Here is a 24,187-nt window from a genome sequence, read left to right as displayed (position 1 = left end):
TAATTAGTCTAATACAAAACTTTTAACTAATTATTAAGAATTGTAATTATGAAAAATAAAATGCTTGTTGTACCATTAACGTTTAATTTAGATGTTTATTAAAGAACTTATTTTTTAATTACTTTTTAGACTTTGTTCACTGAGTATATACCATACAAATTTTAACTTTAAAAACATCGATTAAATTTTAAGTACCTCATCATTGCAAGTGTAATACCAAGAAAACGTTAACACGGAACTAAAATAAAAATATAAACTAATAAAGTCAAACTATGTTAAACAGTAAAATAACTATAACTTTCATACATTTCTATTTTAAAAATCGATTCAGGAAATCTTTTTTTCTGTTCTAACAGCAAAGAAATAATTGAAATAACTGTTTAATAACTATACACTAAGACATCTGAAAACATCTCTATCTGAGATTAAATTGAGATTCTAAATCAAATTAAAAACATAAAGGAAGGATTCAATTAAAAACAAACACAAGTACAATAAGCAGTCACCATTTAAAAAGCAGACGTGATTTTTTTAAAAATAAATGACCATTTAACCATAACCGTGCTTAAACCGAAAGTGATCAGCCTTTCCCACAAGTAAAGAGCAAAACCAGCCTGCACATCCGTGTAAACTGACAAGGCCCCTTTCTGTTGGGTGAGTTACTTGAATGTTATATCTTACAATCCCTATAACTGACAATGGACAGTTCTAAACTGGAAGCTGGACGAGTCCATTGTAGAAAATTAAAAGGTAAATGAGCCGCGTCATGACAAAACCAACATAATGGGTTTGCGACCAGCATGGATCCAGACCAGCCTGCGCATCCGCGCAGTCTGATCAGGATCCATGCTGTTCGCTATCAGTTTCTCTACTTGTTATAGGGTTTGTAAGCGAACAGTATGGATCCTGATCAGACGGCGCGGATGCGCAGGCTGGTCTGGATCCATGCTGGTCGCAAACCCACTATGTTGTTTTTGTCATGACGCGGCTCAAATGGTTCTAAAGCAGTTCTTTATACCAACGGCGATTTTTTTTCTAAACAAAAAGCAATTTGACATTTAAAATCCTTAACTGATTTCTTTCTGTACTATTTGCTAACAAATGTAGAAACAGACGATTAGTTTAATGCCTCACTATACATGTATATCTATCTCCCTATAAGCGTCATCAAAAGCTACAAACAGCTACAAACAGTTTTCACACAAAGCTTACATGTAACAAAATAAGTCTTCAACTAAATTACATTGGATGACAAAAACATTTTGACTTGATTTTTTGCTGATACTTTATATGTGATCATATATATGAAAGAAGATAATGAACATGCAAATAGCATAGGATTATAACATGTTATAAATATTAGTTTAAGATATGAGATTATGATAATGTGCGATGCTAGAACACATGTTTTTTGACTATATAGAAATACTACCCCCCCCCCCTTTTTTCTTGTTGTGTTAATGCAATGCATTGTTTCGATTTTGATTTATAAACTTTCGGCTGTCAATTTAGGAAATTACAAAAGGAAGATGTCGACATGATTGCATTTTCTACTGAAAAACGTTATCAATAAATATTTATACCCATAATGGTAATTAACATTCATAAATAAAATATCAACAGTTATATATTAACCACATTCTTTATAAATTGTAGAAAGAAGTGCAACATCGACTCATGGATTGAAACATATCAATGTCTAACTTTCTAAACAATATATTGCCTAACTTTTGTAGCTACTTGGCATAGGATTTGCGTTTAAGTTAAAAAGGATTTTGTAGAATTCAATATCAAGTCACAAATTTTAAGTATTGTGCCTGATGTTTGCATTAACTCTAGAGAAGGTATGCTACACAGGCGATGTATGAATAGCTTATATAAAATTATACTTCTGTTTTTGAAATCAAGAATGAGAACATCCCCCCCCGCCCCCAAAAAGAATAAAATAAAAAATAAAAAAAAATCCAGAATAACTCTCAGAGTTGATATTTATATAAATGGGAATAATGCCTGTGTTGATGCATAAATTTTAAATAATTATAAATTCAAATATACATTTGTTCAAACTGGCACAAAGTAACTAGTTAACGATTAAAACCTTAATCAGTAAATAAAAAAACAAGTTCAATGTAACATATCAACAAAAGGACATATAGTGAAATCTTAAAATCTTAAATAATATGACTTAAAAAGTGTTGCCTTACATTTCGTTTCGTATCTATCAACTATTTTAATTTTCATAAACAAAGAATTGATTTAATACACACAGAAAGCAAATTTTATATTTAAAAAAAAACAATTTGTCATTTTCTTATAAAGAAAAGTTATGTTACATTATCTAATCAATGTAAAAGAAAACCATGTAATCTGTGACAATGAAATCGACATCTGGGTGGGTTATTAAACAAAACCACGACTCAACTATTGCGCCCATGTCGATACAGTTCTCATTAAAATGTCAGTTCTGTAATTATAAAAAACTTTGATTAAAAATAAACATTTGACTTAAACAAAGAACAGCTGCGGTAAATCGATTTTAGTGAAAGTTTTAAATTAAGTTCTGAATTAAAACAAAACAAATGATAGACACTTGATAGACAGTATGAAAAGAAATATGCTGGAAGATTTAACACGGCATATCTTACATGTTTGTGTTCTTCTTTTTTTCTACACACACATACATAGCATACCAGATGTTACAATATGAAAGATGGGTTCTATACAAAAACAGCATAATTGTAGAATTACAGAGTTACATGTTAAATATGAGATTTCTTAAACGAGCACATTTACTAAGTAAAATTTGGCATTCAATAAACAATTATGAACAGAAATAATTAGCACATCTTAACAAATATTAAACAACAGGTAAAATATAATAATAATCTAGATACATATATGTACAGAGTACAACATAGAATAAACAATTTCAAGAACGAAACATATTTCCCCAAAGTCCACAAAGAGTTTACCAATATTAATAAAATGAAAATATAATTATACTTATGAGTCTACATTGTTATATATACATGTATATTGTTGAAATGATAGTCAAACAGTTAAAATACTGTGGAACTGGTACAAAGTCATATTTACTGATATTCGAAAAAAAAATATGCTAAATTTATACCGAAAATATTGAATTTAGGAAAGTTTTTCAAAATCGAAATTTCGGTCTAATTGAATGAAATTTTAGTCTACAAAAAAATTTTACTTTTACCTAGATAATCTGGATTTGAATTTTTACCTATGTATGTATGTTTAAATTATATAATATAAATACAAGCACACAATTTATATTATAATGGACGAGCATACAAAACGAAAACGTAGGAATGTTCATTTACAAAATATGTGGGCTACAAAAAATATAAAAGCAGTTAAAGGAAAATGAATATGACATGTTCATACACAGATATGTTGTTTGTATGTTACACTTTTGTTCGTTTTCTAATTGGAAGAAAAATTGTGTACATTAATGAACACATGAAACAATAGTACCAATTCAAAATTAAACCAATTTCTAGACATAACCTAGACATGAATTATACACATTTAGTTACAAGACATAAACCTAGATATCACCTACAACAAATTTTGTAAAAACTGTAACAAAGACTTGACATTTACGTAATATTTACCAATCATTTACCAGCTATAACTTAGTTTTTATAAACCATTTTTCTGATTCAACCTGACTTATAAATGTTAACAAACTTAAGCCTAGACATAACCCAGACATGACTTCAACTTTTAGATATAGCCTCAACATTACTGGTAAATGTAAATAAAATAATGTTTCCTTAACATCATTTTTCGACTTTTTATTTCAAAAAAATAAATGATTAATTTAACAATCAATATTGTTTTTTAAACCAATCTCTAGATATAACCTAGACAGGTAAAATAGATGTGTAAGCCTAGACATAACCCAGACATTACTTCAACTTTTAGATATAGCCTCAACATTACTGGTAAATGTTAATAAAATAATATTTCCTTAACATGATTTTTCGACTTTTTATTTCAAAAATATAAATGATTTATTTAACCATCAATATTGTTTATAAAACCAATCTCTAGATATAACCTAGACATGTAAAATAAATGTTTATCAATAGAACTAAGTCATGAAATCTCAGTGTACATGTAAAAATGTGTATTAACAGTTTTCTAGATGTTACCTAGACATGTCTAATGAATGAGTAAATAAACCAATTCCTAGATAATCACCCAACCTAGACATAACTTATGTTTATAAAACCAATGTTCTGATATAGCCTAGACATAAATATGTATAAACAAACTATTAGACATAACCATGTACTCGTATATATGGAAGAATGAGACTTTACAAGCCCTTTAAATGACTGACATGTTCACATTTATGTATCTACTAGTTACTTTAGTGATACCATTCACACCGGCTTTATTTGGTTCCCATTTTCACTGAACAAACAAAGGCAGGACAATGATAATGATGGGGAACCAGTATCTGTAAAACATGCAGATCGGCGACATAAGACGATCTGCGTCCCAGCAGATTTAAATCTACATGAAGTGTATGGGGAAATCATGATTTAAGTTTGGGTTCAACCTTTAATTTACCTGGAGATCTTATGACATCATGTGATTGAATAAAAAATGATGAAATGCTTCAAAGGCCTAAACTCTGATTAATATAAATTTATATACATGAACATTATCTAAAACATATTACCTTTTTAAGAACTTTACAACCTTTTTAAAATAATCAGTTTAATGGGCAAAAAAAACTTTATATTATATAATTTTGTTTGGAAAAAATCAGCTTTGATCTAAAAATGCTTGAAAACCCCTGGAATAATTATAGTGACAGTTTAGAAAGCACTTTGTTAGTTGACTTTGAACAGACCAAAATAGTTTAGTTTTGGCTCGCGTACTATCAAAGTCAAATTTGAGACTTTCACAAATAATTCATCGCCTTGTCGAAGATGGAATACAGCTCCGAGATAGCTAGTATACTCCCCAAAGGCTTTGTTTTGGCCCCAGCACTTGGTTATACTGTTTTGTATCATAGATTCCTCGCCACCATGCGGGTATATGATGTTGTATCTGTATATATAATGAGACAACGACTGCGAGCTATGCTCTATGCTGTTAGGGTTATCAAATACCTCCAGGAATGATAGCTGGCTGTACACATAGTACAGACCTTCTTCTAAAATAACCACTCTACCGTGTCGGTACTGAACCTTGCTGGTGAAGGCGAGATCTTCTTGACTAATCCAATGTGAGATCGGGAATTGTCGTCCAGGTACTGAAAAGAAAATCGCGTCAACAGTTATAACACAGGCTGATGTGTTTATCAATGTTAAAGGTCAAAACCATAAAATACAACACACAATGACTTGTTTTGGGCCTCTGTGGATGAGTGATTAAGGTCGCTTACTTCTTATAAGTTACCCTTCAACGCTGTTGGTTCTAATCCCATCAACCTAGCTTACAAAAGGTCGGTAGTTCTACCCACTCAGGTACCCGCTTAAAAAGTAAACGAGAGTGCGCCACCAAAACTCCGTCATATGAACTTTACAGTGTCGGTGTGACAAAGAAACAAGCAGACATAGTTTAATTCAAGGTTTAAATTAAATTACGCAAAATGCATTTTGTTTGTCAGTGATTCAAATATTATAGCCGGTTGTATCTACACTAACCTGTACATAGGAAATAACGTACAAATATCCAAAACATACGGCATTTTTAACAATAAGTTGTTCAAAATGTCAGAATCACATTGTTACTTTGTTAAGTGAACTATTATACGCCAGTTTCAGCCAAACTAACGTACATTACCATTTAATTGTACATTTTCATGACTTTCAAGAAATTTAATATTATGTATCATACGTACCAGTTGGCTGTTCTGGTTTCCGGACAGATCCCATCAAATGCGCCGCAGGTTTCATTTCACCAGGTCCGGTGTCTGTGCTGGAATCTATCTTGATGTTACCTGAAGTATTACAACAAAGTACGAGCATTATGTCTGATTCAACTATAATATAGTACCATTTCCATTATTTACTGCTCAAACTGTATTGTGCTCTGCATGTTGCAGACACAATTAATGTTTAACCGCTCATTGTTAGCCGGGTTTTCCAGACACATAACACCTCCACAGAGCAATATTTCAAGGAAAACATTCAGTGTATGAGTTTGTACCTAGAAGGAACAAAATACAAAAGAAAATGTCAACAAGAAAGGGCGACGTTAACTGAACGGACCCAAATCAATACGAAAACCACACAAGAGCACAGTTAAACCATCGTGATCTAGATGGGGAACTTTTTGCCGTATGAAAATAAAACAAGTTGGATATATGGGACAAATAGTCAACGCCATACGGTAATGGTACCCTATTATATATCACATACGTACTGATTATACACCCTATTATATATTACATACGTACTGATTATAAGTAGATTTATAGAAATCAAATTGTATTAGATTTTTTAATGAACCTAGTGCATGTGTACACATGTATAAACCGACGTCTATATATATAATATATAGTTTGATTAATGCAAGGTCTGTCTTCATCATCCTTAAAAAAATACATGTGTAAATGAAAATACAAAGAAATGAAAATGTAAATTAAAGATATCAGTGTCATAACTTTGACGCAGTTTGTCTCTCAAACATGCATTCACGTACCATGTGTTAAAGATATTTAGAACTTTATGTTCTGATTCTTACATCTTCTTGTAATATATATTTAGGTATTTACGTACAAAAGAATATTTACTGAAATCAATATCCTTATTGCTCCCCATAAGAAAAACCGGTGTATACAAACTTATTTTTTATAGGTAAAACATAAGATTGTTAAGAATATTTATTTATAATGTTAATGTGTTTATATTATGTACTCGACATTGCTATATACTTCAAGCATAGTTCTTATGTTACTACAAAGTAATAAAGCACATGTTGCAAACACATTGCCTTATTATACATTTAATTGTGTACTATTGGTACAGTTTTGTAATAGAAATGTTAGCTATTATTTAGAAACATATGCTATCTAAGTCTCGCTGGAATATATTAAGAGTTTTATTCTTTTGATTACGACTTCCAGTAATATTATACAATACAAAGCAATATAGCTCCGAATTTATGCCCATTTATATGGAAATTTAGATAGGTAAATTAAATTCAAAAACACTTTGTTAAAATGTACAAATGAAAAAAAGGTAAATTCTTAAGTCACTTAAAACTCACAAAAGCAACTTTAAACAAAGTCATGTAATTTATTTTTACAGAACAGAACATATATTTTATTATTTATTATGACTTAAGTATATACAGCTCATCTATATATACATTAATGTATATATGTATGAATATGAAAAACGTAATACTTATCAATTAAAATATAATTGAGAGTGTAATACAACATATGTATTGACTTATTCCGTTAGTCACGGTATATACATTGACAAATTCATCTGTATTTTGCATAAAATGTGCAAATCATCAAATGCATTGTGAATTTTTTTATAGATTTCTAAAATTTTGTTTAGTAATGAGTTTGATATTTGCTTTGAAATTTAGTGAAAAGGTACGTGCCATTTTTTTAAAACAGTATAATTATCAGGGGGAAAATGGAAAAAACCGTTGCTTATACATGTATGTATGATACAGGAACGTGTGAACTGTGCAGTAAATGGTAGGAGGTAGAGAAAGACTTTTTGGTAGACTTAAAAAAGGTGACAACATACATATATACATATGACCTTGTATCAAATATATAAATATTCGGTCAGCCACGTTTGCAACCTTTTGGCCAGTGAGTAGATGTACTTAGATTGTAAATGACCAGGTCATACGGGAAGGTCTCCGAATAAATCATTTTGATGTAGCGGTTTTACCGGAGGCAGGGACTGACCGACGTTTGTCTGGACGAACATGTGGTATATCACATGAATCTACTGACCTGATGGGCACATCGAAATAAAGACAATGGATTATAAAACTCCCGAATTCTTTATCAATATGTATATATGAGCCGCGTCATGACAAAACCAACGTAATGCGTTTGCGACCAGCATGGATCCAGACCAGCCTGCGCGTCCGCGCAGTCTGATCAGGATCCATGCTGTTCGCTATCAGTTTCTCTATTTGTAATAGAGTTTGTAAGCGAACAGCATGGATCCTGATCAGACTGCGCGGACGCGCAGGCTGGTCTGGATCCATGTTGGTCGCAAACGCATTATGTTGGTTTTGTCATGACGCGGCTCATATTTTATAGAGAAATGTGAGGTCAGTTAGATGTTGACTATCTTCGGGGACAGGCTTTAAGCAACGTCATCTAAGAATAACCTCAGGTGATAATTATTCAAATTCCTGTACATCATTACTGATACAGTGAATAAGTAACTGAAAAACAGCGTGAACAGTTGTTCTGTAAGTTTCTGTCTCTCTTTTGTTGTTGTTGTTGTTGCTTTAGGTTGTTTATATTGTTGTTTTGAGGGTGTTGTTTTTTATTTGTTGTTGTTGTTGTTGTTTTGTTTTTGTTTGAAAAGAAATGCTACGAACATCGAAAGTACATTTAAATTATTCTCAAGTTCGAGTTACGATAACAATACACAATACAAAGGCGGCGAAAGATAAAGAAAAATTAGTGTTTGTTTTATTAATATTTGTCTCTACAATATAAACGTATTGAAATATTTAAATTATAATAAAGTCCATCAGTTATTTATAAGTACATTAACACACAAACTATGGAATGATGTAATATTGAATCAGTAATTTTATTCATCTTACCGGGATCAAACATCTTGAGAGATTCATACTGTAACACCGATTATCCCTAGTTACGACACTTCTAAAGCTGGTGATATAAAACAAACATAGGGATCCGGAAGTGGTGCTTAAATATGTAACTCTTAATAACATTAACCAAAAATTTCACAAGCTACCTTTTTCCGTTATATAATAAATTCATACTATCGCAAAATTCAAATATCATATTCATAATTCAAAACTTGAAATTATATAATAAATCGAATAATGGTATATTATGTAAAGTGTTATATAAATTATTTAAAGTATAACTAATAAATGAAATGGTTTTCATGCTGGTGAATTTAATTATAAACAGGTGCACAACATTTGGCTGTTATATACCTTCTTTGCATTCTAAGGTCACAGAGATTTGTACAAATCTAAAGTAAATATTGGTACCTAAAGATAGTTTTAACTTGTTTGATCTGGCAGATTTAAGGATCAACGTACTTTCAAAAGACACGTTCCTTAGATAAAATGTTAAAGATAAATATGTGGTGACCAGAATAATAGTGAATTATTTCATTTCTGAATTAAAATGCATTTATAAAGGTTTCTTTATGAATTTAAACATTTTTCCTTTTTAATTTATTATTTATTTATTCATTATTTATTTATTTATTTATTTTTGCCGGGGGTGGTGGGTGTGGGTTGTTTTTGCGAAATAAGCAAAGAACAAACGATAGCCTTCGACAATTAAACAACATTTTTTGTGGATGAATATTAACAATCTTTTAGTGTTTGTATTTGAGTGTTTGTAATCATTTTTTGTCCAATAGAATTGCAGTATTTGAAATGAATCCTTACACATTTACTTACTAGGTAAATCGGCTAAATAAGTAAATCAACAGTTTTGCATAGATAATTTCAAACACCAAATTGATGAAGTGTTGTTTATTAGAATGCATTTTACTACATTTAATTGGTCGAACGGTTAAGCCGTGATCAATTTAATTTTGCAAATGCTTACCTATACTAAAAGCGTTAAATGGAAAACTTAAAAAGTTGGTTGCGAAATGTTTATCAAAGTAAACTGATCAAGGTATTATTCAAGATATCGCCCTCTCAGGAATTTTTAACAGGCAATAAGCTTTGTAGAATAATGAATATTAATGAGATTATCTTATTTCACATTATACAAAAATTAATGCCGACATTATTTTGATGAAAGCGTTGAGGGTATATTTAATGAAGTAATATAATATATGCGGTCATCTGATATCACCTAGTATGTGCGTTATACCCCAAAAATATGATATCTTTAATTATAAAAGTTATTTCGCTTATTCAAAAATTTGACGGCTATCAAAATTAAAGAGCAGGCATTAGATGGCTCAAAGTTAAATCACACACACAAGGGTACTTGTGTTTGATATTTGCTGACAAATTTATGTTTACCTTTCGTTATATTTTTTAATGTTGAACATGAAAATATGACACATTCTTTAAAGAAGAAAAATCACAAATAAATCTGAATTTAATTCACATCTGGTCTTTAAATAACTGGTGTATTTTAATATAACGATTTCTCATCGTACGTAACTCCGAAATTTTGAAAATACAGATGGTGTAATTCTACAGATTTCCAGAGTGTGACAATTAGAGCTGAACGGGTACCACGTTATAGAGTCTGTTTAAAGTTGACTTGCATCCTATAATATTTCGAATCACCCTGTAAATGTATTCAATACATTAGTGCGACGGTGTTACGGGAATACAGTGACTGTCCGGCTTTTCTAGTTCAGGAAGACCCACGGTGCCTTTAATGCATTTCTGTCAGTTACACATATAACTGAAACTGAGTTTAACCACGTTCCACGTTTTAAAGACATTGTTTTGAAATCCCTGCGGTGAAATGCAAATGAACTAACGATCTAATTTTATACTACATGCATTTATAATAGTACGTATAATAAGTTACAAATTCAAGACGATACGTTACAAAGTACAAGCTTAATACATATATTATACAAACGTTTTAATGTATACATTCATTATCACGGGTACTTTTATTTAATTTATTCCACAGCATATATCATTTTTCAACCTTTGATATATTAAACATAGAATAAATGTGACGTTTAGCGCTGGGACAGGAAGTGTCATTTATCTCTTACATCAACATCCGGTTATTCAAAATATCAAATTATCATTATATATGCAGAATATTAAATAAGTAGGTATAAAATAAAATTAGATACAAATTATAACATTTACCCTCCTTTTATAATAGGATGTTTATATTTGAATGACACGTATAGTTCCGCAGACGACAGTAAGTATCGTGAAAAATATCAACTCAACTTGACAAACCATTCAAAATGCGTTAAAAGTTATCTAAAAATGTATCATAATTATGAACAGCAATTACATATAATTCTTTGAAATACATACACTCCTGAGTAAAAACTTTCGTTAAAATGTGTGCTTTCCGGAGTGCCTTCCGATAACCAACAATTGAGGGTCACAGAGTCCGAACAACTTGTATATAATTACAATGAGTCACAGGGATGCTATATAAGAGTTTGTATCATAGTTATGGGACCTTTCTGTTGAAAATATGTCAGAGTTAAATCGTATACATATACATGCACAGTGCGTTTACTGGAGTGCAGGTTTTAGTTACCCGCACTCCAGAGCATGCCCATTGATTGGATCATTTTTGCTGGGGTTTACATATTGTGACGACAGAGAAAGTGAAAGAGACAGGAATATCATATTCAGATGTTCGTTCCTTGGTTACTTTTTGCCGGGGTTTCATATTGTGATAACAGAGAACGTGTTTTTATGTTAAAGAGAAAGAGCATCAAAACACTCGGCAATCTGATTAATACTCGGGGCCTACGTCCCCTCCTACAAATCAGATAATCTCGTTTTTTGATGCTCTTTCTATTACTTACTTAACAGAAAGAACGGGGGGTCTTTTAATATCGTACCTGAAATAACTCAGGACTTTTCACCACCCGTCATACTAGAGCCCTCGCCCCATGATCCTAACAGTACCGGTTACATTCAAACCAGAAATATGCATGCATAGAAATATGCATGCATCATTTTGCGTGAATGTGCATTTCATCCACAGGTAGATGATAATGTCTTAATTTATCATTTTTGATCTATCAAATGTTTAGTTTAGAATCAATATTTCGAATATCTGTCCCCAAACCCCACTGTTATGAATGTGCATGCTCGTGCATTCCATGCAATTTCTAACTGACAGATGTTAAGCAGAAGTGTCAATCAAAATTCGCTCTTCGTAAATAAGTGTATCTTTGTTCCTTGTTTGAACATTGTTTTTTAAGTGAGTTTTATGAGTTTTTTTCCTGTTCCTTGTTATTCTTTGTTAAATGTTTCGAGTGTATATTGATAACTAACATATCATGGAATGCATTTTAAATTATCGTTGTATTTGTTCTGTTAAAAAGAAATACATGTAAAATGAACAAGGTGAACAAAATAAAGGATGCAAACCTATTGTAGTTTTTTGTTTGTTTTGTTTTGGTTGTTTTGTTTTATTTTGCACAACTTTACTATATTATTTCGTTTTGGTTGTTCTTTTTTATTCTATTCTGGGCGTTTGGGGAATGTATACGTATGTACTTGTGTTATTTTGCTGTGTTTTTTTAAACAACATGAACATAATTATAAGGTGCACGGACGGTATCTTTCTAAAATTTCTTTAAGAAGAAGTTATGGCTACTCATTAGTTAGTAATTAATTATCGCTGGCAGGAGGTGGTAGTGATGCCTCGATGATACAGAAATATAATATACATGTATAATATAATAGCAATAGTAATCAGTGGAACCTTGTAGCAGTGAAAACTTGATATTATCACAATGTATATAGGCGTCAACATAATATTGTTACATAAGACAATGGCTGTGCTAATTATATCTGACACGTTCTGTGAGAATTAGCAGCACGGTTTTCGCGTGAATTTGATAATTGTTATCGCGATACGTGATATGAAAATCGATATTGACGCTTCTTCTACGGTAACAATATCACCATTCGTTCGATGGAATTGTGTTGTTCTACATGAAAAAGTAACCATAAAGCTTTTGCAAGATTCTTAGTCTCAGAAATTAAAAATATTTCATTCTTTAAAAAGAACAAATATGAAATTTATAACGTTTAGATAATCTTTTAAGAGCATGTTAGAAGAAAGTAGAACGGAAGTTGAAATTGTGTGTCATAAAAATAGCGAAATATAAATAAAGTAGTATTTTGACTTCCGTTTAAAATACTAAATCACTATAATATTTACTTTTTATGTACGTAAAGTTTTGTTGTTTTCTTCTTTATTGTTTTGTTGTTGTTGTTTCGTCGAGGGCAAAAAGAATGTGACTTTCGACAGTCATCTGACTTAATTTTTTGCCACGTCAACTAAATATAAATCGTAGTTTTAACTCTGGGGAATACGCTACGAAAATCACATGTTTAACTCTGGGGAATACGCTACGAAAATCACATAACAGCTTCATTATGTCTTTTGTTCTACGTGTAAACTATTGATTCAGTATTTACGACAATCAGCAAAATTGGAGACAATCTCCTTCCCCCAGGACTTTTGTCATCTCAGACAAATGATATTAAACTTTCTTTGATACGTGATGACGTCCACAATGTTAACCCTTTCCACGTTATATATCTTAAATGAACTTGTCCATTTTTTAACCTGAACTTAACCATTCATTATTATATGGGGAAAATATTTCAAGACTGCATAACGAACAGTGCAGTCCATCATCAGATTGTGCGGACGTGTCGACATATTGTTGGTCTGCACTAGCCACATGGGTCTATTCAGATGCTGACGCCTTGCCCATTTCATAACTGTATTTTTGTTGTTGTGTGTTAACAGAGGTTAAGAGAGGTCAAAACGTTCTGTTTCATTATCTTGTACCAGTAGTTGGATTTTAAATCAAAATGGTCATCAAATTTGAAATTAAAATTCGTTTATTGTTATAAAACGCTAATCTGATCAACCATTTACACACTGAATGTTAGTTAGCAAATAATCTAACAATTGTATTTCTTTTCACTCCAAACTTTCATGATTGTATTTACTTTTCGGCCTTTTTAAAAGGGGCTTAAGATGGATCTTTGATTTACATGTGAAAGATTTATTATGATGTAGGAAGACACTTCATTTGTACTGGTCAACTTTATTTTATCTTATTTTAGACCTCAAGCGAAATTATAGAAAAGATGTCCATTGTCAACGTTCTTTCTCAAATAGAAGATTTTGTTTAATTTGACATATAAAAAGATTTTATGAAAAGGAGTTCATAAGGTTAAATGTTGGCCCCTTTTTAGCATGACTAATTGAAGTGACAGCATGTGATCTCCCACGGCGAGACATTCTAATTAACATCATGCCTTTGACTCTTCATAACCCCCTCTCTTCAAATCACGTGATTGTTCGTGGTCAATAGATACACGAGGGTTTTTTACGCCTTATTAGGGATAGCATAGTTCTTTGCTATTCAAGAGTGTCAGCCACGGGCATTTTAACTGGGTAAGTCCTTATTTCATGTTTGAAGTATTTTTAAGTGATCGATTAACGAATTTGAGTGTCCTTCCACTTCCTACTTTCAATATAATCAAGGTCTAAATCTTAACTTAAATTTATAGTAAGGACCTAGTAACACGAAAATTCAAAGACACATAGCTATAATTAAAGATTGGCATTATCTTTAGTATCAAAAACGAAGAGTAAGTATAGATGAGTTGCAGTTATAAAATATATAAACACACATATGATTTACAGATTATGCCTGATGTAAGTCAAGATATTTCGTGAAAAGAAACCGCTGTTTACATCGTTAATTGCATCTTTGTTTGCCTCTATCTATTGGTTTTGACAAGTGATCACGATGCGCACAGCTAGAATGTGTCTTCTTATTTCTGATTTATCAATATTCTGTGAGAAAAACATAACAAGATATTGATGGGATTTCCGTCAGGGGGCCCTTGCTATACTTAAGTTTACGTTTTTCGTTTTTCAGTATTAGTAAAATGCATTAACGTTTCTGTTATTTGTTTTCTAAGACTTGTCGGTTAAGAGAACATAATCAAGAGATATCAATGTGGCACCGGGATATTAAAGGAGATGAAATAAAAAGTTTTCTTTAATCCATTTCTATTATAAGGAAATAGAGATAAGTAATATTTTTTGTTCTAATAAAATAGTATGAATACAAAACAAAAAGGAAAACTTCCTCCAAGTTGTTTAAAGAAAACAAAAAATATGTACATATTAATTTTGATCGAAAAATATTCATAAAACTGCAATTATTTGCGTAAAAATTTGTAATAACTTGTACAAAAAAGCTGCAACTCTCTAGGCATTGTTTGCCATCACGTGACCTTTAAACATGTCATGAAATGACCTTTACACTTGTCATCAAATGAGTTCAACACTTTATCACGGAATTAAGGATACAAAACAAATTAATGTACACACATATACATGTATTGTACACATATTGTAAAAGTAATATGGCTATTTTCCAACTTTATAGGCCTGTGCATTGTTTCATCCCGACATTCTTGAACATACCTGGATATGATACATGAATGAATCCAAAGTCCCTCCATATTAGTTAATAGAATTAAAATTGCAAAGGGGAGGGCAAGTGACTCGAGATCAGCAACCTTAAACATTTAGCCACGGGGGTCGCTTTCATAAAAGGAAACATTTAACCTCTGTTCATACTAAATTAAAGCACACATTTAAAACACATATGCCTTACATACCCGATCATTCTTCATTTGAATTGTCTTTTTTAGTTTTCAATATTTATAATTGTGGCAGATTTAAGTAGAATTTTATATGAAGACCGGTTTGCATTATATAATATTACTGGATAGTCGTAGATTTTAAACTCTCTTCGTCAAGTTTATTAATATGCTAGTTTTCCACTCTTTATTTTACTGTAGCGTGTATACTTAATTTCTTCTTATAATTGTATACTTATCTCTTGGAAAGGTTTTAATTAACTTAACTGTTATAAATCATATAATTTACTTAGAGATTGCGCGTTATTTTCTGGATAAGTATATTGTTTAATAAGTCTGTAATAATTGTATACTATAATATATATGAGAAAGCTGTTAAATTCATCACCATGTATTAATACAGATAACAAGTAAATTGCGGAACAAAAACACTACAATAACTGCACAATATTACACGTATGATTCTTCATTGGGGATTAACAAGACAATCTTTTTTCTCACAATGGAATGAAGAAAAAGAAAAAACAAACATAAAGAAGAAAAAAACAAAGCTACTACGTGAGTATACATTTATAATAAACCATTCGTATCAGTAATTATTTTTTGCAGGCAAGTACATCGTCCGATAAAAAAAATCTCAGTAGCTATTTGCTAGTAATTGTTTTGATATTTCGGCGAATGTAGACTATGCTTATTACAAACACAGACGTGGTGTTAGTGGAATTGCTGTAAATGCTATCTGTAATTACTGAACCTCGTTCTCATTCTTTTCCCTCATTTTCTCATGTACAAACAATTCTGCTAAATGTCAAGTAAATGCACAAACCATCATAAGTATTCAGAATAATGCGGGAAAAAAAGAAAAACTTTTCGGAGAAAGAAGTTTTTTCTGTTCCATTATTTCGGACACATTTGCACAGTTGGCATTTTTTGTATATATTGTAATGTACCGATACAAAACTGTGCCAAGGTTGCGTACATGCCTATAGAAACAAGAGGGCCATGATGACCCTGAGGTCGCTCACCTGTATATAGGCCCCCCAACCCCCCCCCCCCCCAACGTTGCAGAGCCAATTTAACCCAAAAGCTTTTATTTGCACAAACTTGGTAGACACCCATAAGAAGATGTTTCATGCTAAACATTTAAGCTCTAGCTCATTGGGCTTTTTAAAAGAAGATTTTTTTAAAGTTTTTACTATACACATATAGTTAAAAACAATGACACCCCTGGGGCAGGGCCAGTTTTGACCCCAGGGCTTTTATTTGAACAAACTTTGTAGACACTTACTAGAAGATGTTTCATGCTTAATATCTAAACTCTAGCTATTTGGGTTTTTTCAAAGAAGATTTAAAGTTTTTGCTAAACACATATAAAGAAAATCAATGACCCCCGGGGCGGGGCCAATTTTGACCCCTGGGCTTGTATTTGAACAAACTTGGTAGACACCTATTAGAACATGTTTGATGCTCAATATCTTAGCCATAGCTCTTTGAGTTCTTTAAAAGAAGATTTTTTAAGTTTTTACTATATGCATATAGGGAAAATCAATGACCCCCCGGGGCGGAGCCAATTTTCACCCCAGGGCTTTTATTTGAACAAACTTGGTAGACACACACTAGAAGATGTTTCATGCCAAATATCTAAGCTCTAGCTCTTTTGAGTTCTTTAAAAGAAGATTTTTTAAGTTTTTACTATATGCATATAGGGAAAAATCAATGACCCCCGGGCGGGGCCAATTTTCACCCTAGGGCTTTTATTTGAACAAACTTGGTAGACACCCATTAGAACATGTTTCATGCTAAATATCTTAGCTCTAGCTCTTTGGGTTCTTTAAAAGAAGATTTTTTAAGTTTTTACTATATGCATATAGGGAAAATCAATGACCCCCCGGGGCGGGGCCAATTTTGACCCCAGGGCTTTTATTTGAACAAACTTGGTAGACACTCACTAGAAGATGTTTCATGCCAAATATCTAAGCTCTAGCTCTTTGAGTTCTTTAAAAGAAGATTTTTTAAGTTTTTACTATATGCATATAGGGAAAATCAATGACCCCCGGGGCGGGGCCAATTTTGACCCCAGGGCTTTTATTTGAACAAACTTGGTAGACACTCACTAGAAGATGTTTCATGCCAAATATCTAAGCTCTAGCTCTTATGGTTTTTTAAAAGAAGATATTTAAAGTTTTTTCTTTCGGTTGCCATGGCAACCAGAGTTTTGCATGGAATTAAATTCTTTGAACAATTTTTAAAGGTGACCACCAAAGGAACACTCCTGTGAAGTTTGGATGAAATTGGCTTAGTGGTTTATGAGGAGATGTCGTTTAAAGTAAAAGTTTACGGACGGACGGACGGACGGACGGACGACGGACGGACGACGGACGGACGGACGCCGGACGAAAAGCGATCACAAAAGCTCATCCTGTCACTTTGTGACAGATGAGCTAAAAATATATATGGTTTGTTCTCTTAGAAGATAGTTTCACGCGTTGGACTAATAATCTTTAAGGATTGCTGGTGGCATGGGTTCAAACCCCCTCAGGGTCAAGTCGTTGTTTCCGTGAGCAAGAAACTTTACACTCATAGCTTAGCATGGTTTGTTCCAGGGACGGGTTCGGGAGGAGTGATTCAATAAGCTTATAGCTTCCGACACTCGAACAACTAAATATAAATAAACAATTCGAATATAAACGTAATGAGTTTTTTATAGACATTCTACCGTTGATCAGTGATTGTGATGCATGTATATATAAGACTTGTACTCTTTACACACAGTAGACAGTTGATTAATAATGTATAAAATATACAGGCGTACTCACCATGAGCCATTTCTTCTCTATATTTCTTCTCGACAAACTGAAAAAAAACAAAAAAATATATATATAAATATATATATCTCAAACCGACAAAGATAAAAATCATTAGCAGTCCTTTATATGATACTGATTCAAAGATCTGGGGGAAACACTTTGTCTGTCAGTCTGAAACCGCCCTTACATGCACCAGTCAGTACTTTGGTATAATATATTTTACAGGTGTACTTGCAGCTAGATTTCATCCTAGAAGAAATTGCCTATCTACAGGCCATCATGTTAAACGCAAACAAAAAATTGACACACGAATGCAAGCATGATTTTTTTCATATAATTTGATGACTTTTTGATGATAAGAGCGTTTCCACGAGAGATCTCTGGCAATCACGTTCCGTGTACGTTTTATACTGGCTGATTACAAGAGCTTTTGTTTATAGGTATCAAAGTGCAGTTTTCATACGTATAATATGAAATCTTCCAATCTTTCAGCGAAGTTGTAAACAATCTTTCCGTTTTAAAACAAACAATTTTACTAGCTGTTCAAATATTTCACTGACACTTCCATGCAAATATTGGGACAGAATCAACAAGCTTTCAAGATAATCTTTTCCTGTACAGCTCTATTTAAAATGATTTATAACATAGAAGATTCAGTACAAATAGCATTTAGATTAATGTTAAGAGTGTCATAACTTTATTAAAACTTATGATCCCTACTTAAACATAAAATAGACAAATATGCAGATAACGGTTGAGTGGAGTGTAATAAATAACCACCACAAACAAAACTTTTTCAAGATGCACGAAAAAAATTACTTTAATCTTAAAAGAAGTTTTCTCAACTTCCGATATGCTTTGAATGAAACATACGAGTTAACGCCCCTGTGAGATGGAAACACAGCAACGCTATTAGTACATGTCGGGAGATAAACATTTTGATTTATTGTATACCAGTTTTCAGGAATTAAATTTCCTGTTAAAATTAACTACCGGCAGAGATCCATCAATAACAAATCCTCTTTAATCCGAAATCAGACCGGAGTTCCATTAAAACATCTATCTGATATAGCGTTAGAGGGGAACACAATTCTACGGAAGCATGGAGAGGACATAGACGATTTATTTTAATAATCTGTGGGAACAACTTATTTGTCGAAATATTTTTTATTAATCTGTGGGAACAACATGTTTTGTGAGAAAAATCTTTTTTTATTCTGTGGGAACAACATATTTTGTGAGAAAAATCTTTTTTTTATTCTGTGGGAACAACTTAATTTGAGTAAAAAAAAAAATTATTCTGTGGGAACAACATATTTTGTGAGAAAAATCTTTTTTTTATTCTGTGGGAACAACATCTTTTGTGATAAAAATCTTTTTTTATTCTGTGGGAACAACATATTTTGTGAGAAAAATCTTTTTTTATTCTGTGGGAACAACTTAATTTGAGTAAAAAAAAAATTTATTCTGTGTGAACAACATATTTTGTGAGAAAATCTTTTTTTATTCTGTGGGAACAACATATTTTGTGAGAAAAATCTTTTTTTATTCTGTGGGAACAACATATTTTGTGAGAAAAATCTTTTTTTATTCTGTGGGAACAACTTAATTTGAGTAAAAAAAAAATTATTCTGTGGGAACAACTTATTTTTTAGAAAAATCTTTTTTTTTTACTCTGTGGGAACAAACTATTTTTCTGCGATATTTTTTCAATATCTTGTTCCCTCAAGATAATAAGTTGTGCGAACAAATTAATTATGTTGTCCCCACAACATAATTCAACCAATCAAAATAGCGATTGCCACAAAGAGTGAATGCAAAGTTAAGTCCCTTTTTAAAAAAGTCGCCATTTGCACACAATTGCAATAATGGCAGAAGAAAATGTTTAGAAAAACATCTCTATCCATTTTTTCTGACAACAAGATGCAAGAATTTGATTGGTTGAATTATGTTGTGGGAACAAACATAATTAATTTGTTCGCACAACTTATTATCTTGAGGGAACAAGATATTGAAAAAAAATATAGCAGAAAATAGTTTGTTCCCACAGAATAAAAAAAAAATTCTCACAAAATAAGTTGTTCCCACAGATTAAAAAAAGATTTTTCTCACAAATATGTTGTTCCCACAGAATAAAATAAGATTTTCTCACAAAATATGTTGTTCCCACAGAATAAAAAAAGATTTTTCTCACAAAATATGTTGTTCCCACAGAATAAAAAAAAATTTCTCACAAAACATGTTGTTCCCACAGATTAATAAAAAATACTTCGACAAATAAGTTGTTCCCACAGATTATTAAAATAAATCGACTATGTCCTCTCCATGCTTCCGTACAATTCCGTCGTAACTGATTGAATTATCTCAGAAATAGATGTTAACCTTATGTTTTTCTTCGGTGCACCCCGCCAGTTTTCGTTGTTCACAGCGCCAAGTTCGCAACAAGTTGACTGCGAGGAAACAAGATAGAACTTGTCAATTTAGGCCATCAATGTCATTGTTAATGTAAGTCTGCGAGATAACAGATAAGATGGGCCTTATTATTTGATATGAAATCATAATGATCCTGATTCTAATGTACATGCCGTCTTTGGTTTATCACAAACACCAAAACGCGTGGGAAGATAATTATAATATGATATAGCTGGTACCCGCATTCTTAATACTAGAACAATTCTATACGCATTCCGGCACGTGCTTCACAATCTCATGAAATCTGTCGCAACACTTGACGTAATTAATTGATCTCTCCTGAAACTATTACTTTGTTAACTTAGAATGTTTAAGATTTATTTTTCAACAAAGTTAATTGCGTTATAAAAGAACTATTATACCTAAGTGTGTAACAATTATGACAAAAAACGTCCAAGTGTGTTTGTCTTAATATCGCGCACTTCAAATACACTATAGAATCAAATGAACGAGTTTTTGATCGTTAAAGACATCAAACAAATTAAGGAATTCTTTTGGCCTTACACATTGTTTTATATGACTAGTAATTCCATTACCCTCCAACTTGATGTCCCTGGTTTATACGATAAACAGGTCATTGTTTAGACACATAATGAAATCAACAGGACAAGTTTTATCGGTAATTGACAACTCGGATCCTTTTTGATAATGGACTTCTGCCTCTATATCACGGCGGAGACATAATTGACAGTGATTAACAGACTGATGTTGACTATTAATCTAAATATAGAAGCTTGATTCTGCACAACGTCTGTACGACAACGATGGAGGCAAGTCACAATGGTTGAAAATAGACTTTCTTGCAAATATCACGAAATTAAAATAAGAAAAGAAAGGATATTTCTTTTTTTAAATAATTATAAAAGCCTTATATGGTCAGATTTCAGAAATTAATTTTCTTCTCAAAAATTCATTAAAAATCATTTAAAGATTCCTAAATCAAAACTATTTTTTACCTATTTTTCTTCTTGTAAGACACGCTCTGCTCTGACATTTTATACAATTAAAGAAAAAGAAAATTAATGGCCTCCATATTTGGTATGAAATATCAAGATACAAAATTCATTGAAATTGAACACAAGTGTTTGTTACGAGACCATTTTTCATTTAATTCTAAAATAGCGACAGTTAAGGATATTTAGTTCTTCATTTAATTGAGAACCGAACATAAAACCCGTCTAACGGATGCTACATATAACTACCATGCGCACGTGAAACTTGTGCTAGACAAGAAAACAACATAATATTTTACTTCAAATTGACACCGACTGATATTGGAGCACACAGGGGGTAGGTTTCAACTCGTAAAGTATATTTATTAATTTCTGTCATACATCGGAAGCTGGTGATGTCTGGAATGGAATCGAGTTTCTTGGATTATTAAAACTGAAGAAACATCGTATTTCTTGTTATATTAAAACAGGGGACATATCATCTCATAAACAGTCATTCTATGTGTCTCTATTACCGGATTTTCTTGAATAACAAAATGAATCTCATAAAAATAGCACAATGGAACAGAAAATTTATGCGATTAGTAAAACATAAATATTCAAGTATGAAAACAAATACGTATACAATGCGGAAAGGAGTGTGAATCTTGATATGAAACTATTAATTGAATTTAAGAAATGAATGTGATAAAATACTAAGAATATAACGAGACAAAAAAGAAAATAATTTAAAAAAGTTTAACCCATAAACAATGTACAAACTATATTAGAAGTGAATTGAAAAACATAAGGAAGTAAAACAATAGCAAAGAAGCAAACATGTTGATGTGATGTAGCTAGTTTCATCTTGGAAGATAATTTTGCGTAGCAAATCTAATGTGAACTAACGAGTGAATAAGAACAAACAGAAGCATTTAAGAACTTTACGGCAGCGGTGTCCTGATGGTGTCTGCCTCTCTCACGTGCTCGATAACTGGTTAGTTGAATGAAGCAAACTCAAGTGTGGATTACAGAATTTCTGTACAATCAAGCTTTATTTGAAAACATTTAAACTTACTGGACAATGCATCGTATGACAACAAGTAATGGATGCAGACGATATGTACGAGTAAAACTATGAACACAAACTTAATGATATACACGACAAAAAAAAACGAATGTACAAAAACTTACTAGATGGGTACATACTCTTTGATCATAGTTTACAAAATTTTGCTCAATACTATTTTAGCAGTATTGAATTCATTTGTCTATTCTAATAACAAAGTGTTTGAAAATTATATTTTGTCCAATGAGATTGCTGTATTTAAAATAAATTGTAACTCAATTACTTTAGCTAATCGGCTTCGTAAATCGACATTAAATTGCGTTAAATAACCGATATTTGTATGAATTATGTCATTAAATGTTATAATCACAAAAAAGAAATGTCCTGATATTAAAATGTATAATAATGTTAAGTTGAAGAAGGTGATAAGACATCGACGTTTACAATGACATTTTATCCGATTACATATTAATGCTTTTAAGTGTCTCTTTTAGAATAACTGATGTATTATGATTTGACAGCGGAACTTCCGCTAATCACTTTAGTCACGTAAGTCATGTTGTTTAATACGTTTTAGTATTAACAACAGCTTAACATAGCAAGGTATAATGATGATTACATGTATAAAAGTGAACATGCGCAATCATTCCTCGAAAATCTAAGTACATTCTCCACAAGACTGGAGGTTAGGAAATTAGAAGAGGGAGAAATACAATAAGCTTATGTGAATTATTACTGTAATGAAAGAATAACAAACGTTTCATATGTTCAAGCGATCAGAATAGTTGCCGAAGTCGGAATCAATATTTATACTTATACCAGCGTCAATCGCAACGTTTCGGTCATTTCCGTCAATCTTTGTGAGACGGCGGTTTACGTTCAAACACAATTACCTCCCTTATGTTACTTAAACTTTGAGTGCTTTTAAAGAATGTAAAGTGACATGTTCTGAAAGGTTTTTAGCACCCTATAAACTAGCTTTTTATATCATAAATCATCTCATCTATGAAGCATATCTTTTCTTAGAGATAAAATTAGTAGCCCAGAAAGCTTTTATAATATTACTCTAAATCATACATCTAATACAAGTAACGTTGTTAAACTATTATTTAAACCGTCACTTGCCATTACTTACACTATTAACTCACACGTTTACATAAAACACCATAAAATCGATATGAATATTTGCTTTATATATCTTTTCAAATTTAACTTTTACCACAAAATTTTATGATTTACAAAATACCATTCAGTATCATACCACGTGAAAAATCAAGGTCGATATCATTTATTGTCAGATATTTACTCGTCAATACCGGATTCTATAAAAG

The 24,187-nt window shown here is 31.8% G+C and overlaps 1 protein-coding gene across 2 annotated transcripts in view; it reads right to left on the bottom strand.

The window, feature by feature from the left end:
* Positions 1-2,289: 2,289 nt before the first annotated feature.
* LOC132722139 (tumor necrosis factor ligand superfamily member 10-like) overlaps positions 2,290-24,187 on the bottom strand; it is a 40,027-nt gene continuing 18,129 nt past the window's right edge. For both annotated transcript variants that reach the window (XM_060706570.1, XM_060706571.1), the window contains 3 exons: positions 18,393-18,429; positions 5,891-5,989; positions 2,290-5,299 (listed from right to left, as the gene is read on the bottom strand). In XM_060706570.1, coding sequence (XP_060562553.1) covers positions 4,875-5,299; positions 5,891-5,989; positions 18,393-18,429 — 561 coding nt within the window. In that variant the 3' untranslated portion in view covers positions 2,290-4,874. The remainder of the gene's footprint in view (positions 5,300-5,890; positions 5,990-18,392; positions 18,430-24,187) is intronic.

Source organism: Ruditapes philippinarum, unplaced genomic scaffold (genome assembly GCF_026571515.1).
Source record: "Ruditapes philippinarum isolate M1 unplaced genomic scaffold, ASM2657151v2 ctg4811_1_1_1_1, whole genome shotgun sequence".
In the NCBI taxonomy this organism is placed as follows: domain Eukaryota; kingdom Metazoa; phylum Mollusca; class Bivalvia; order Venerida; family Veneridae; genus Ruditapes; species Ruditapes philippinarum.
This window is presented reverse-complemented; position numbering and strand designations above follow the sequence as displayed.